The 14,350-nt window shown below is 56.1% G+C and overlaps 1 protein-coding gene across 2 annotated transcripts in view; it reads left to right on the forward strand.

The window, feature by feature from the left end:
- The first annotated feature begins 8,902 nt into the window (after positions 1 to 8,902).
- LOC144734182 (sorting nexin-9-like) overlaps positions 8,903 to 14,350 on the forward strand; it is a 45,556-nt gene continuing 40,108 nt past the window's right edge. Inside the window, exon 1 of one of the 2 annotated variants that reach the window (XM_078616260.1) lies at positions 8,903 to 9,014. In XM_078616260.1, the coding sequence (XP_078472386.1) occupies positions 9,003 to 9,014 (12 nt within the window). In that variant the 5' untranslated portion in view covers positions 8,903 to 9,002. Of the gene's footprint in view, positions 9,015 to 10,234; positions 10,470 to 14,350 lie in introns of those variants that run through there. The other variant, XM_078616259.1, reaches the window with a different exon arrangement.

The following is a 14,350-nucleotide window of genomic DNA, read 5'->3' on the forward strand; positions in this document are numbered from 1 at the left end:
CGTTTGGTCCGGGAGGGCCCACGCCATCGGCCACCTCGTGCAGTACTCGACTCCGACCAACAGGTATTTATTTCCCCGTGGCGTGACCGGCAGTGGTCCCAGGATGTCCAACGCAACCAATTCGTTGACCCTGGTCACCGTGATGGGCTGTAGGGGCGCCCGGCTTACCCGGGGTGGCGGCTTTCGCCGCGCACATTCGACGCAGGTAGCGACCCATCGATGCACGTCAGCGGTCATACCTGGCCAAAAGTACCGACCCTGTAATGTGTACAGTGTCTTCCGCCCCGCCAGTTGCAGCAGCTGGTGGCCATGTACGTCCATAACCAATTGTTGACGCAGCGACTCCGGAACTACCAGGCATCGTCGGCGCCCTGTCGGGTCCCATCGCATGAGGAGGTCCTCCCATACGATGTACTCCTCCCCCCCTGCCTCTGCTGAGGTGCGTAGCGTTCGCAGTGGGGCTTCCTCCAGCTGTAGCCGTCGCCAATCGTCCAAGGTCAGCCCCAGGTCGTGGTCGGTCAGCTGGACCTCACCCTGTGCGTCCTCCGCCATGCGTACGGGAGCGATGACCGTCCCCTCCGGCCTCGCCTCCTTGCAGCGTGCCCCGCCTGTGGTGCATGCACAAGGGCCCTGGGCTGCCAGTCGGGACAATGCGTCTGCGTTGGCATGTCTGGTCCCTTTGCGATGCACTACTTGGTACCTGTACTCCTGCAGGCGCTCTATCCATCTGGCCAGCTGGCCCGAAGGCTGGTCGATGCGGAGCGAATACTGCAAGGCCGCGTGGTCAGTGCGGACCGTAAATTTGCGACCATACGGGTAGGGTCGGAATTGCTGCACGAAGTGAACGACTGCCAGGAGTTCCCTACGTGTGACGCAGTAGCGCTGCTCCGCTGATGAAAGCACGCGACTACCGTAGGCGATAACCACCTCCCGACCCTGCTGGACTTGCGACAAAACACTGCCGATGCCCACATCGCTGGCGTCCGTGTCCAAGATAAAGGGGAGGCCAAAATCCGGAAAGGCCAATGGTGGTGCATCTGTCAGATGTGAGCGCAGCTGCTGGAATGCCTCTTCCTCCAGAGGGCCCCAATAAAACCTCTGGTTCTTCGCCGTCAATACGTGCAAGGGCTTGGCAATGGTTGCGAAGTTGGGTACAAACCGACGGTAGTAAGAAACGAAACCCACAAACCGGCGTACCTCTGGAACCGTTGTGGGAACAGCCCAGGCCCTCACGCAGGCCGTCTTTTCCGGGTCTGTAGCCACTCCAGACTCACTGACGACGTGGCCCAAGTAGCGTACCGACGACTGCATAAGGTGGCACTTCGACGGCTTGAGCTTCAAGCTCGCGTTCTGGAACCAGAGGAATACCTGACGTTATCGGTCAATGTGTTCCTCGAATGATCGGCTGAAGACAATGACGTCATCCAGGTAGATGAGGCACGTTTCCCATTGGAGGCCTGCTAAGGCCAACTCCATTATGCGTTGGAACGTCGCCGGCGCAGTCTGGAGGCCCATAGGCAGGCAGTTGAACTCGAACAGGCCCTGTGGTGTCCGGAACGCTATTTTAGGCCGGGAGTCTGCGTCTTGTGGGACCTGCCAGAACCCGGACAATAAATCCAGCGTACTGAAAAATGTTGCTCCCGCCAGTGCATCCAATGAGTCGTCGATACGTAGTAGGGGATATGCGTTGGCCAGCATGACGGCATTGAGGCGTCGGAAGTCCACAAAGAATCTCAGTGACCCATCTGACTTCTTGACTAGGACCACCGGTGCCCCCCAGGGACTCGAGGATGGAGAAATTATGTCGGCCCGCAGCATCTCCTGCACCGCTTGTTGAATGTGCCCTTTTTCCATTGGGCTCATTCTATATGTGTTTTGGCGCAGGGGTGCGGCATCTCCCGTGTTGATGTGGTGCTGCGACAGATTTGTGCGCCCTAGGTCGAACGGTCCCCGGCTGAATACGTCCGAGAACTCCTGCAATAACGAGTGCAGCTGCTGTTTCTGGTCGGGCGGCATTCCCGGCTCAGGCCCCGCCAGCTGGTCCATCCACGATTCGGCCCCTCTGTCCTCGGACTGGCTGATGCTGCCTACAAGCTCGGGCTCTGTCCCTGGGGCTCCTAGTGACAAGGGACTAACGTGGGCCAGAACTGTTCCCTCCTGCACCGTCGCTGTTCTATCGGAGGTGTTCAGCACCTGAATGAACAGATGCTGGTTCCTCTGTACAATAGTTTCGGCTCCCACCAGCGCATGGCAATCCATGGCAGCTGACGCCGGAGACACCAGGATGGGTGAGTCTGGACGGGCTGTCACGAGGGGGGACCGATATTGCAGCGGAATTAGCATCTGGGCTGCCGGGGGAATGGAGACAGACTTACTGACCAGAGCCTGCACGTAGGGTACACCCCGGCTGGCTCCCTCCGCCTTTAGGAAATGGAGATGCGTTCCCTGGACTTCCACCCGCCCATTGGCCAGATCGATTTTCATTGGCATCCGCCTCAGAAAGTCCGTCCCCAACAGGCAGGGTACGGGCAACGTTGCGGAGACAAGGATGGGTCCTGCTACCGAAAGCTGCCCAATCTGTATCGGGGCTTCAACCTGGCCCAGGAAGCCCATGCTGCCTCCATTTGCTGCAATGAACGTTGTCTTGACGGGGACTAAAGGTCGGATTTTATCCGGCAGCATCTCGTGCATGGTGCTCGAGATGATCGTGGCTGATGCCCCCGTATCCACCAAGATACGTGCCGACACTCCCGCGATTTCACCGACCAGGACCGAGGTTCCTGACGAGGCCGCTACCACCCGCCTTGCCAGCTTCCTCCATTGTGTGGCTGAGTCCGGCCACTGACCAGGCGGCGTCTCGTTATCCTGTGGTTGGGGGATGGATGTGAATGGACCGAAGATGGGGTTCCTCCCTTTGGAGTGCGTCGCAGCAGGGTGAACGCGCCCTTGTTACATAGTGTGGGCTTCCCCCTGGGTTGCGGGCTGGGCTCTCTATGTGGTGCAAATTGCCCCCCCTTGGTGACGTAGGATGGGCCCCCCTTGTAGGGGGCGGTGGGGACTGGGGGGTGGGCCTTCCCGTGAGCCCCTCCCTTCTCCCCTCCCTTTCCTTTGTCACGGGGGCGTGGTCCCCCTGGTTCCGTCTCGCTCTGCCGCAAAGCGGTGGTGAGGCGGGCCGTGGAACTGCTCCAGGGCGCAATGTCAATTTTGTGTGCCGCCTCAGCACACGGGCCGTTGCCCCTGGCAACTCGCCGGCGTCGCAGGTAACTGGTGACGTCACGCCCGCCCGCGACGTCACGCCCGCCCGCGAAACCACGCCCGCCCGCGAAACCACGCCCGCCCGCGACGTCACGCCCGCCCGCGAAACCACGCCCGCCCGCGAAACCACGCCCGCCCGCGACGTCACGCCCGCCCGCGACGCCACGCCCGGCATCGACGTCACTGCCGGCCACGACGCCACCCCCCGGTCGCGACGTCACTTCCGCCCGCGACGTCACCTCCGCCCGCGACGTCACGTCCGCCCGCGACGTCACGTCCGCCCGCGACGTCACCTCCGCCCGCGACGTCACCTCCGCCCGCGACGTCCCTCCCGGCCTCGGCGCGACTCCCGGCGCGGTCCCCGGCCTCGGCGCGATCCCCGACGCGGTCCCCGGCCTCGGCGCGATTCCCGGCGCGGTCCACGGCCCCGGCGCAATTCCCGACGCGATCCGCGACACCACTTTCGGCTGCGACGTCACTTCCGGATGCAACGTCACGTCCGTTCGCGACGCCACTCCGGGTCGCGACGCCACTTCTGGTCGCGACGCGATCACCGGCCCCGGCGCTATCCCTGGCGCGATCCCCTTCCCCTGACCAGGACAGTGGGGACCGGGAAATGACACCGCCGGCGCCCACCCCGAGGAGACTCCAGGTGAGTTCGCGGCGTCGGAATTGTAATTGCTCGGCCCGACCGAGAGGCCGGGCGGGACGGCGTCACTCGCCTGGATCCTGTCGGCGTTCGGCCCCGGCGGGTTCCAGGTGACGTTGGCGGCCTCCGGCTCCGTGCAGCACCCCCTCGCCACATGTCCCTCTCGACCACAACGGTGGCAGACCCACGGGGCGTTCCGTCGGGGGGGCTCGGCGCGATGTTGTAGAGGCGGCTGCCAGCGACGCGGCGGCTGGTCGCGCCCCTGGTCCCTCTGCTCCGCCAGTCCCCGGATCGCCGCGTACACCTCCCGCAGCGATGGCTCCGGCTCAGACGTCAGGGGTCCGTTCCCAGATGCCCCCCAGGCAGCCTGTGGCGATGGTGCAGGTTCGGCGGTTGGTGTCGCTGGACCCAGTAGCGCCGCGGCAACGGCTCGGCTGTTCCCCCCCGCCGCGCCAGCCACCCGGCCCACGGGTGGCGCCCGGCCCATGACCTGCTCGTGGGCTTGGATGGTCCGGGCAGCCCACAGCGAGGTGCGTTCCTCCGGCGTCACCACGGGCATTACAACGCCGGCGCGGCAAGCGTAGGCGATGAGGTGCTCGACCACGAGGTCCTCGAGCGCTTCTTCAGCCAGGCGAGGGAAAGCTCTCCTCGCCAACACGAGCAGCGCACCCCTGTAGGCTAAAGGGGATTCCTTAGCCCCTCGCTGGCGATCCTGGAATCGTTTAAAGGCTCCTTCCGCCGGGCAATAGATCTCCCCCAAAGCCTCATAGGCCGTCTGTAGCGTGGACTTGCTGTGCGAGGGAAGGGAGGTGTAAGAGGAGAGTGCTTCTTCGCCCAGAACGGATGGCAGCGCTCGTAGTGCCTCTTCGTCTGTCCACTCGAGAGCGTGGAAGGCAGCCTCGAATCAGCAGACAAACCCCTCCCTATCTTCTTCCTCAGCCACGAACTTGTCGACGGGCCCCAGCTGACGCGGCCGTCCTGCCACCTGCTCTCCGTGTTGGGTGTTTAGTCCTGGGGGTTATGGCGGGAGCGGCGGCGGCTGGCGTGACGAGGTTGGTTGCGGCTCCTGCCCGGCTGGCTGGTCGGCCTCCGGGTCCCGTGGCCTCTCCTCCCGTAGTACGCATGGGGGTGGGGGTCCCGGTGCTGGCGGGCCCTCCATAGGGAGCCTCTGCAGTAGCTCCTGGAGTGCCCTCTCCACGCGGGCCATGCGGTCCTCCATGGGGTCCTCCAGGCGATCCGGGCCCCCTGCTGCTGCTTCTGATAGCAGGCCCCCTTGTTGCCCGGGATGGGAAGGATCCCCGGCCCCTGCTTCCTCTTCCCTTGGCTCTTTTCCGCGGGGATTCTTCTTTGTAGCCATTGTAATCCCACCGCTGCCACCAGATGTAAAGGTGAGCCGACACAAGATTGCAGGGGTCTCGTCCTTTAATCCTTTTCATCCATCCACACCTGTCCCCAGCCGTCCCAATATCGTTCCCGCAAAAGGCCCCCTCTTCCCGCCCGTTCTCTCCTTATATCTCCTCGATCACCCCTCCCACTAACCCCCCTATTGGTGGGAATCCTTCCCCTGACACCCCTACATAAATATAGAATTGTTATAACGACACTAATTGTTATAACAACACTCCTACAACATCAGAGTGCAGCGCCACATTAAATACGCACTACAATGACAATAGTTTTAAGCGATTTGAAGCATGTTTTATTTCAAAAGGGAAATATGGTTTTGGGGGGGGGGCAGAGCTTTGTGACGTCATATTTGAGGGGGGGGGGGTCTGATTTTTTGTGACGCCGTGTGACGATGGGGGGGGGGGGGGGTAAAAAATCGTCCAATATCGCGTGACGTCATTTATGGACGGCCCCCAACGAAGTGGCTTATCACGTGGAAATTTAGGTCACCAATACCTGGTGCGATTTCTAAACATCGGCACTGGGGGGAGACAAAGACGGTCAGAACATGGGTTTGGCCACGCTAGACCCTACCTCATCGTGCGCTGAGACGGCCTAAACAGGCGCTCACTCACACGAAGCCTCGACAATTTGCAAAAGGCGTCGAATGCGCCATGCCTTTGTGTGTTTCGCACACACACACAACAAAGCCATCAGCAGTTCCTGTAGAAGTTCATTGCAGTCTTCTGCTCTTCGGGAAGTGTCGTTAGCACAAGGCGTTTGAGTAAATGTGACCCACAGAGGGCAAGCAGTGACAGTTCCCCACTACAAAAGGGCCACAATGCAGTTATTTAGGAACTACTGTACTGCAAAAGCTGACCAGGGCGTATTTGTTTTCTCTTTACAGACTATCATCAATAATCGATTACTCCACACCAATTATTGGCTCCATTCCTTGACGAGTCAGATGACAGAATAATAGTAGGGGGGGGAGGGGGAGAAGAAATCCACTCCCCCTACTTCTTGTTCCAAAGTGTGCCGCTGGACGGGAGGTGATGGGGTGAGGCTTAGTGACATCATCAGCAACATCACGCCATGCGCTGGTTGTCGATTCCCCGGCTTCGCGAGTCAGTTTTTCAAGGGACTCGACTAATCGATTACAACAAATCAATCGATTCATTGACTAATTATTACTCATCATCCCAGCTATTATACTTTACGCCTACAAAACCACACGTGTGAACTCATTAAGCCCTACGAAAAGATCCCCTCCCCCCCCCATTATGGCCTCTTAACATACTGTTTGGGCAAGTGCTGTTAGCGAGCACCTATGAAGGCCGACACGGCACACGAGCGGGTGGGTGGCCAGCACCACGCTCGGCCGCCTTTGTCTCCCTAGTGGCGATGTTTACACATCGCACCAGGTACTCATTTGAGGCCGAGTCGACCTAATACGCACACACACCGTGACACACACACCGTGACACACACACAGTAACACACAATAACACACACACCGTGACACACACACCGTGACACACACACACCGTGATACACACAGTAACACACACACCGTGACACACACACACACCGTGACACACACACACACCCACTGTGACACACACTGTGACACACACTGTGACACACACACACACAGTGACACACACACACCGTGACACACACACCGTGACACACACTGTGACACACACACCGTGACACACACACACACACCGTGACACACACACTGCGACACACACACACCGTGACACATACACACCGTGACACACACACACCATGACACACACACACCGTGACACACACACCGTGACACACACACCGTGACACACATACACCGTGACACACACACCATGACACACACGCCGTGACACACACACACACCGTGACACACACACACCGTGACACGCCGTGACACACACCGTGACACACACACCGTGACACAAACAACAACAACAACCGCCATTCGCCACTAAGTGGCGGTGACGTCACCACGACGCTTGTGCCAGGCCATGTGCACCCTGAGGCCACGTGAAGTGTCGAACGCCCGCTGGCAGGAGGTCACTGGGCAGACCCAGGTGCCACGGGTCGACTGACCGAGATGACCGAGATGACTGGCTGATGCACCACCTGTGCCCCCTACTGTGCCGACTTGCTGTGCTTTAGCCACCCGGCGCTCCGCTCGTTGTTGTGAGCGTCGCTCCTCCGCCCTCCGTTGTTGTTGGAGGGCGACTGCCTCCAACTGCCCAGTAGCGTCCTTCACGAGCCTCCTCCACTGAGGCCGATCTTGACACCGCTGGTACCAGTCATAGGCAAGTCCACTCAGCTCCATGTCCTCCTATACCACATCACTCCATCTCTTCTCCAGCCCGTGCCGCGCCCGTTTAGCCCCCTGGATCCGGCCGAACAAAAGCTGTTTAGGCATGCGGTGGCTGGGCATGCGGGCTACATGACCCAGCCAACGCAGCCTTGCCTGCCGGAGGAGCTCACTGATGGGACTTTGCCCAGATCTTTCAAGGACTTGTGAGCTCCTCACACAATCCAGCCTGGTTAAACCCAGGATGGATCGTAGGCAGGCCAGCCTAAATGTTTCCAACCGGCGAAGATGCTCCACTAGGGGGGTCCACGTTTCGCAAGCGTAGAGAAGGGAGGGAATGACCGTGGCCGAGAAGACCTGAAGCTTCGTGCGGAGCGACAGACCAGGTAGCTTCCACACAGCGTTACGCAACCGATGAAAAGATATTGCCGCTCGACTGATTCGGAGTGAGACCTCTGCTGATAAACTGGAGCCGGTCATGAGCACACTGCCCAGGTATGGGAAACTCTCCACTCTCTCCACTACTGCCCCATCACCGATTGGGAGTTGTGGGGGTGGAGTGCCCGATGGTACAAAATACCCAGGCAGGTGCTTAGTTTTGGTGGGGCTGATGGTAAGGCCCCACCTCTTAGTGGCACACTCCAGTCTCAGCAGCAGCGTCTCCAACTCCTCTTCTGAATGAGCAGCTATTACCAAATCATCGGCATACATAACGTGGTTGACCAATAGGGAGCCATCCCTTGATCGCACCCGGGCGTCGATCAGCGGTGTGTGTGACACACACACACCGTGACACACACACACACCGTGACACACACACACACCGTGACACACACACACCCACACCGTGACACACACACACACCGTGACACACACACACACACCGTGACACACACACCGTGACACACACACACCCACACCGTGACACACACACACACCGTGACACACACACCGTGACACACACACACCGTGACACACACACACACCGTGACACACACACCGTGACACACACACACACCGTGACACACACACACACACACACCGTGACACACACACACCGTGACACACACCCACACCGTGACACACACACACACCGTGACACACACACACACCGTGACACACACACACACCGTGACACACACACACCGTGACACACACACCGTGACACACACACCGTGAAACACACACACCGTGACACACACACACCGTGACACACACACACACACCGTGACACACACACACACACCGTGACACACACACACACCGTGACACACACACACCGTGACACACACCCCGAACTCAGCGCCCCCGCTGCTGACTCGGCGCTTCTCTCGCCCTGCCCACTCAGAGAGTTTCCGCCGCGGATTGTCTCCCTCAGCCATGGCGAGGCAAGTAAGTCTCTCCCCCTCCGTGCTGTCACTCGCCTGTGTCCCTCACCGCCTCCTCACCCTCCTCACCACCCTCCTCACCACACCTCATCACTCTCCAGAGTTTGCTGTCCCAAGTCTCCCTCTTTCCTCCTCACCCCCCCCCCGTCTCACTCCTCTGTGTCGCGGCCATGGCGAGGCGAGGCGAGTCTCCGTGCCCCCCTCCCCTCCCCGCCTCCACCTCCTCCTCCACCTCCTCTGTCTGTGGAGTGTTCACTCGCTGGTCTCGGTCCTCGCAATCCCTGAACCCCTTCGCGTCACTCCCCCATCACTCCTCACACACTCTGCCTCACACTCCCCATGTCCATCGCCCTTCCCAGTCACTCTTCCTAACTCCTCTCACTCCTGCTGCTGCTGCTGCCCTCTCTCTCTCTCTCCCTCGTCACTCCGTGTCCCTCACCACTCGGTGTCCCTCACTCCTGCCCGTCACTCCTCCTCACTCCTCACTCTCCCCCCCTCGCCCTCCCTCGCCCTCCCCTCACCCCTCGCCCCACCCTCACCACCCCTCACCCCCCCTCACTCACCCTCACCCCCCCTCACTCACCCTCACCCCCCCCTCACCCTCACCCCTCAACCCTCACCCTCACCCCTCACCCCCCCTCGCCCTCCCCTCACCCCCCCTCGCCCTCCCTCGCCCTCCCCTCACCCCTCGCCCCACCCTCACCACCCCTCACCCCCCCTCACCACCCCTCACCCCCCCTCACTCACCCTCACCCCCCCTCACTCACCCTCACCCCCCCTCACCACCCCTCACCCCCCCTCACCACCCCTCACCCCCCTTCACTCACACTCACCCCCCCTCACCACCCCTCACCCCCCCTCACTCACCCTCACCCCCCCTCACTCACCCTCACCCCCCCTCACTCACCCTCACCCCCCCTCACCACCCCTCACCCCCCCTCACCACCCCTCACCCCCCTTCACTCACACTCACCCCCCCTCACCACCCCTCACCCCCCCTCACTCACCCTCACCCCCCCTCACTCACCCTCACCCCCCCCCTCACCCTCACCCCTCACCCCCCCTCGCCCCCCCTCAACCTCACCCCTCGCCCTCCTCCTCCCCCCTCGCCCCCTCCCTCCCCTCTCCCCCTCGCCCCCCCCCTCACCCCCCACCCCTCACCCCCCCCCTCACCACTCGGTGTCGCGCACTCCTGCCCGTCACTCCTCACTCCTGTCTTGTCACTCCTCACTCCTCCTCACTCCTGCCGTCTCACTCCTCACACCCTCACTCCTCACTCTCTCACTCATTCCCCGTGGCCCTCACTCCTCACTCTCTCACTCATTCCCCGTGTCTCTCACTCCTCACTCATTCCCCGTGTCCCTCACTCCTGCCTGACACTCCTTCACCCCTCCGCGTCCCCTCGCCATCGTCGGTTCGCCTCGTCACGATGATGAGGAAGGCGAACTCGGCAGAGGAGGTGGTTGTGTCCATCACCGCGCTGTTGATGATGGTGGTGGTGGTTGTGATGGTGGTTGTGATGATGATGGTGGTGGTTGTGATGATGATGGTGGTGGTGGTTGTGATGATGATGGTGGTGGTTATGATTATGGTGGTGGTGGTTGTGATTATGGTGGTTGTGATGATGATGATGGTGGTGGTTGTGATAATGATGGTGGTGGTTGTGATTATGGTGGTGGTGGTTGTGATTATGGTGGTGGTGGTTATGATTATGGTGGTGGTGGTTGTGATTATGGTGGTTGTGATGATGATGGTGGTGGTTGTGATGATGGTGGTGGTGGTTGTGATGATGGTGGTAGTTGTGATGATGGTGGTGGTTGTGATGATGATGGTGGTTGTGATGATGATGGTGGTTGTGATGATGATGGTGGTTGTGATGATGATGGTGGTGGTGGTTGTGATGGTGGTGGTTGTGATGATGGTGGTGGTTGTGATGCTGGTGGTGGTGGTTGTGATGCTGGTGGTGGTGGTTGTGATGATGATGATGGTGGTGGTGATGATGGTGGTGGTTGTGATGATGATGATGGTTGTGATGATGATGTCACCACAATGGCCTCCCTGGCTCAGTGTTCGTGAGCAGTCGCTGCAAACAGTAAAACTACAGCCAAACTCACTCGACCGTCACTAACTACACTCGCTGTGCTAAACACTACCGCTAACTACACTCGAAACCACAACACCACCACCAGCGGCCGGCGGTGTGGCATGGCCCTAGCGGTTTTAGAGGACCGCGGTTCGAAAGCCAGCGGTCGCGCTGATTAATACCTGCTGTGTGTATTTACCGTAACACTCTTAAAACACCGCGCGCCGTATTTGCTTCACGGTGGACGTTGCAGAACCGGTGATGGCATTCGCAAGAATATGCCATTGTGTGCGTGCCAGCGTCATGGTCTAGATATGCTTGCCACATTTCAAATATTACCCCCCCCCCCGGCAAATTACAGGAATTGTTTGGAAACTAACGTGGAAGTCATCACCATACTGTGAAACCCCGGCAGTATACTTACCCTCCTGCTGACAATCATGAGACTCTGGGCATTTCCTGGGTCAAATCCAGTGGTGGGTGCTGCCCGGTTGGGGTACCCTAAGTGGACAGTTTCTGTTGGACACCAACACCACCCCCCCCTTTAGATTTATAAACTCGTGAGATGACAGAAGAGCTGTGGGTAGGCGATAGAGATGGCACTGGTGATGAGTGGAGAGAAGATACAGGCGAGACGGAGATGTATTGAAATGAGAGAGAGATGTCTTGCAGACAAGACGGAGATTAGATAGTTGATTCACTTTGTATCTTCATTATTTCATGTTCAGTAGAATCTGATTTTGAGCTGATGATATTTTATGCATCACTTTTTTGTATATAAATTCGAGGCACCTCGAGTTGCTTGGAACCTTCAGTTTATTTCACGATTGCGTCTCCCCGAGCACCACTACCAGCAACATAAACCCATTGCCACCCCATCCTAACCAAGTTGACATGAGAATAAACTTGGAGGTATTCACCAAAGGCCAGTGAGAGTCCGTACAGTACGATTTTGGGTTTATAGCATTTCAATGTTTTTCGCTGCTCAAGATGCTGTCGATAAACGGTGCATGGGCATACTCGTTTTAGAGAGAGGGAAAGAGGGTAGTTAAGTCATAGGCAGAGGGGAATAATGTTATTTGAAGGCCCAAGCAGAGGAGAATGAGCGACCTACAGAGCGATTTTTGACTGGCGGCTCCCAACAGAAAGTGGAGTGTGTGTGGAATGGAGTGAGATGAGAGGGGAAAGTGAGATGAGAGGGGATTGATTGGAGTGAGATGAGAGGGGGGCGAGGTAGGAAATTGTTGAATTTGTCCATTGTCTTTGCTATCGTCCACGTTTCTGATCTCAGTGGTATTGTAGGCACCGATTTAAAACTGTCTTCTGCATGAACATTGGTTTGTTGCGTGTCATTGTCAAGTTCAACTTGCCAAAAGAACTCCAGCCTTCTACACTGCCCTAGAGGTATACATACTCCAAGGTTTGTTCCTCGTGTACCCGTCCAACAGGTTTATTCATTTGTTTAGCGAACTAGTTGCACAAAAAATGAGTCCCCTCATTTAACTTGAGCCTCACTGAGCAGTATTCTGTACAAAGTTTTTTTCCATTTCCAAAAATCTCCTTTCATTCGTTGCTAGAATTACTGTTTTCGGCATATCAGAGATGGTTAATATCGTCTCAGTTTATTTGTATGCCTTTGAGAGACTTGGAATTTGAGTTATATTACAGGGTTTTTTTTAAAGTCAGAGAAATATGGTAGCGTGTCACTGAAATTGCCGAGTGGCAGCGTGAGACCCGAAAAAGTGGTGTCCTGTAGCAGACCACATGACTCCTTTGTCTATAGATGAAGTAAATACGTGGGATTGAATCAATGTTGTGGGGTTTTAAATATGTGATTGGATGATGCTTTGGTGCAGCTGCTAAGCAGGTTTTCAAATCGTGAATTAGCCTTGCGGTTATCCACAAATACGTAGATAAAATCAATAACAAAATGACCGGCAGATCTTTCTGATGGCCTTTTTTTCAATGGATAAGAGCATTTAAGCACCACATGGATTTTGTCTTGCATAGTATTGTCACTGAAGCAAGTAGTTTCCGCACATAACGGGATGCAAATGCATATTTTTAGTTTATCTATTCGCCTGTTTGTTTCCCACATCTCGCCGGATAAACGCAAAATACAAGACAACATGAAGTTTAGATTAAATGTTAAATTAAATTTATGTTTAAATCCTTCATTTAGATGCTCATTTTATTAGAAAAAACCTCAACACATTTCACAATAACACAGGCCTTAAAAGGAAAAAATATATATACGAGGCGATGCTTCAGGCAATGGCGCTTCTTCACAGCACATTACGTCTTGGTGCAGTGGTTACATTATTCCACTGTGAACCCAATCACGCAAATGCAATTCCTGACCATGGCTAACGCAAATAAGGGTCATTGCCTGAAACGTTGCCTATTGTATTACTTTTAAGGCCACACAGTATTTGTTGATAAATGCTTTGGATTGTTTTGTTAATTGTGCAATACTTCCAATGGGGCAGCATCACCAAATATGTTTTTATTGATTTATATCAGCATAGTAAAAAAAAATAATGTACCATACAGTGCTGTACCAATCCACTACTGGATGAAGACCTCCCCATACCGCGTTTTGCTGTGGGGGTTGTATTACTGTTTCACCCATGCTGGTAGGTGCAGGTTAGTGAAGAGTAGTGTTTCGATTTAAAGCTTTCGTGACTGCAGGGATTCATCTTCTTGGTTCTTTCGGTAAAGTCACGTAGAAGGGAAATAATAAAAATAAAACTTTCATTTTATAATGTTTTATTTTTATTATTTTATTATTTCCCTTCTACGTGACTTTACCGAAAGAACCAAGAAGAAGAGTAGTTTTGATTTAAAGCTTTCGTGACTGCAGGGATTCATATTCTTTGTTCTTTCGGTAAAGTCACGTAGAAGGGAAATAATAAAATATAAAACAATTAAAATTCTCACAACGTTTCGACTGCAACACACTTTTTTCTAAATTTCTTGCTGTGGATTTCACACCTGATGATGATTGCTTGCAGTCGAAACGTCGTGAGAATTTTTATTATGTTTTATATTTTATTATTTTGTTATCTCTCTTCTACGTGACTTTACCGAAAGAACCGAGAAGATGAGTAGTGTGTTGGTGCTTTGGTTAGCACATTACACTTTCAAGCCAGGTGGTGCATCAACCAGTCATCTCAGTGATCTTAGTCAGTCGACCTCTGGCACCTGGGTCTGCCCCGTGACCTCCTGCCAGCGGGCGTTCGACACTTCACGTGGCC

The sequence above is a fragment of the Lampetra planeri genome, chromosome 50 (assembly GCF_965212315.1).
Source record: "Lampetra planeri chromosome 50, kcLamPlan1.2.h2, whole genome shotgun sequence".
NCBI lineage: Eukaryota > Metazoa > Chordata > Hyperoartia > Petromyzontiformes > Petromyzontidae > Lampetra > Lampetra planeri.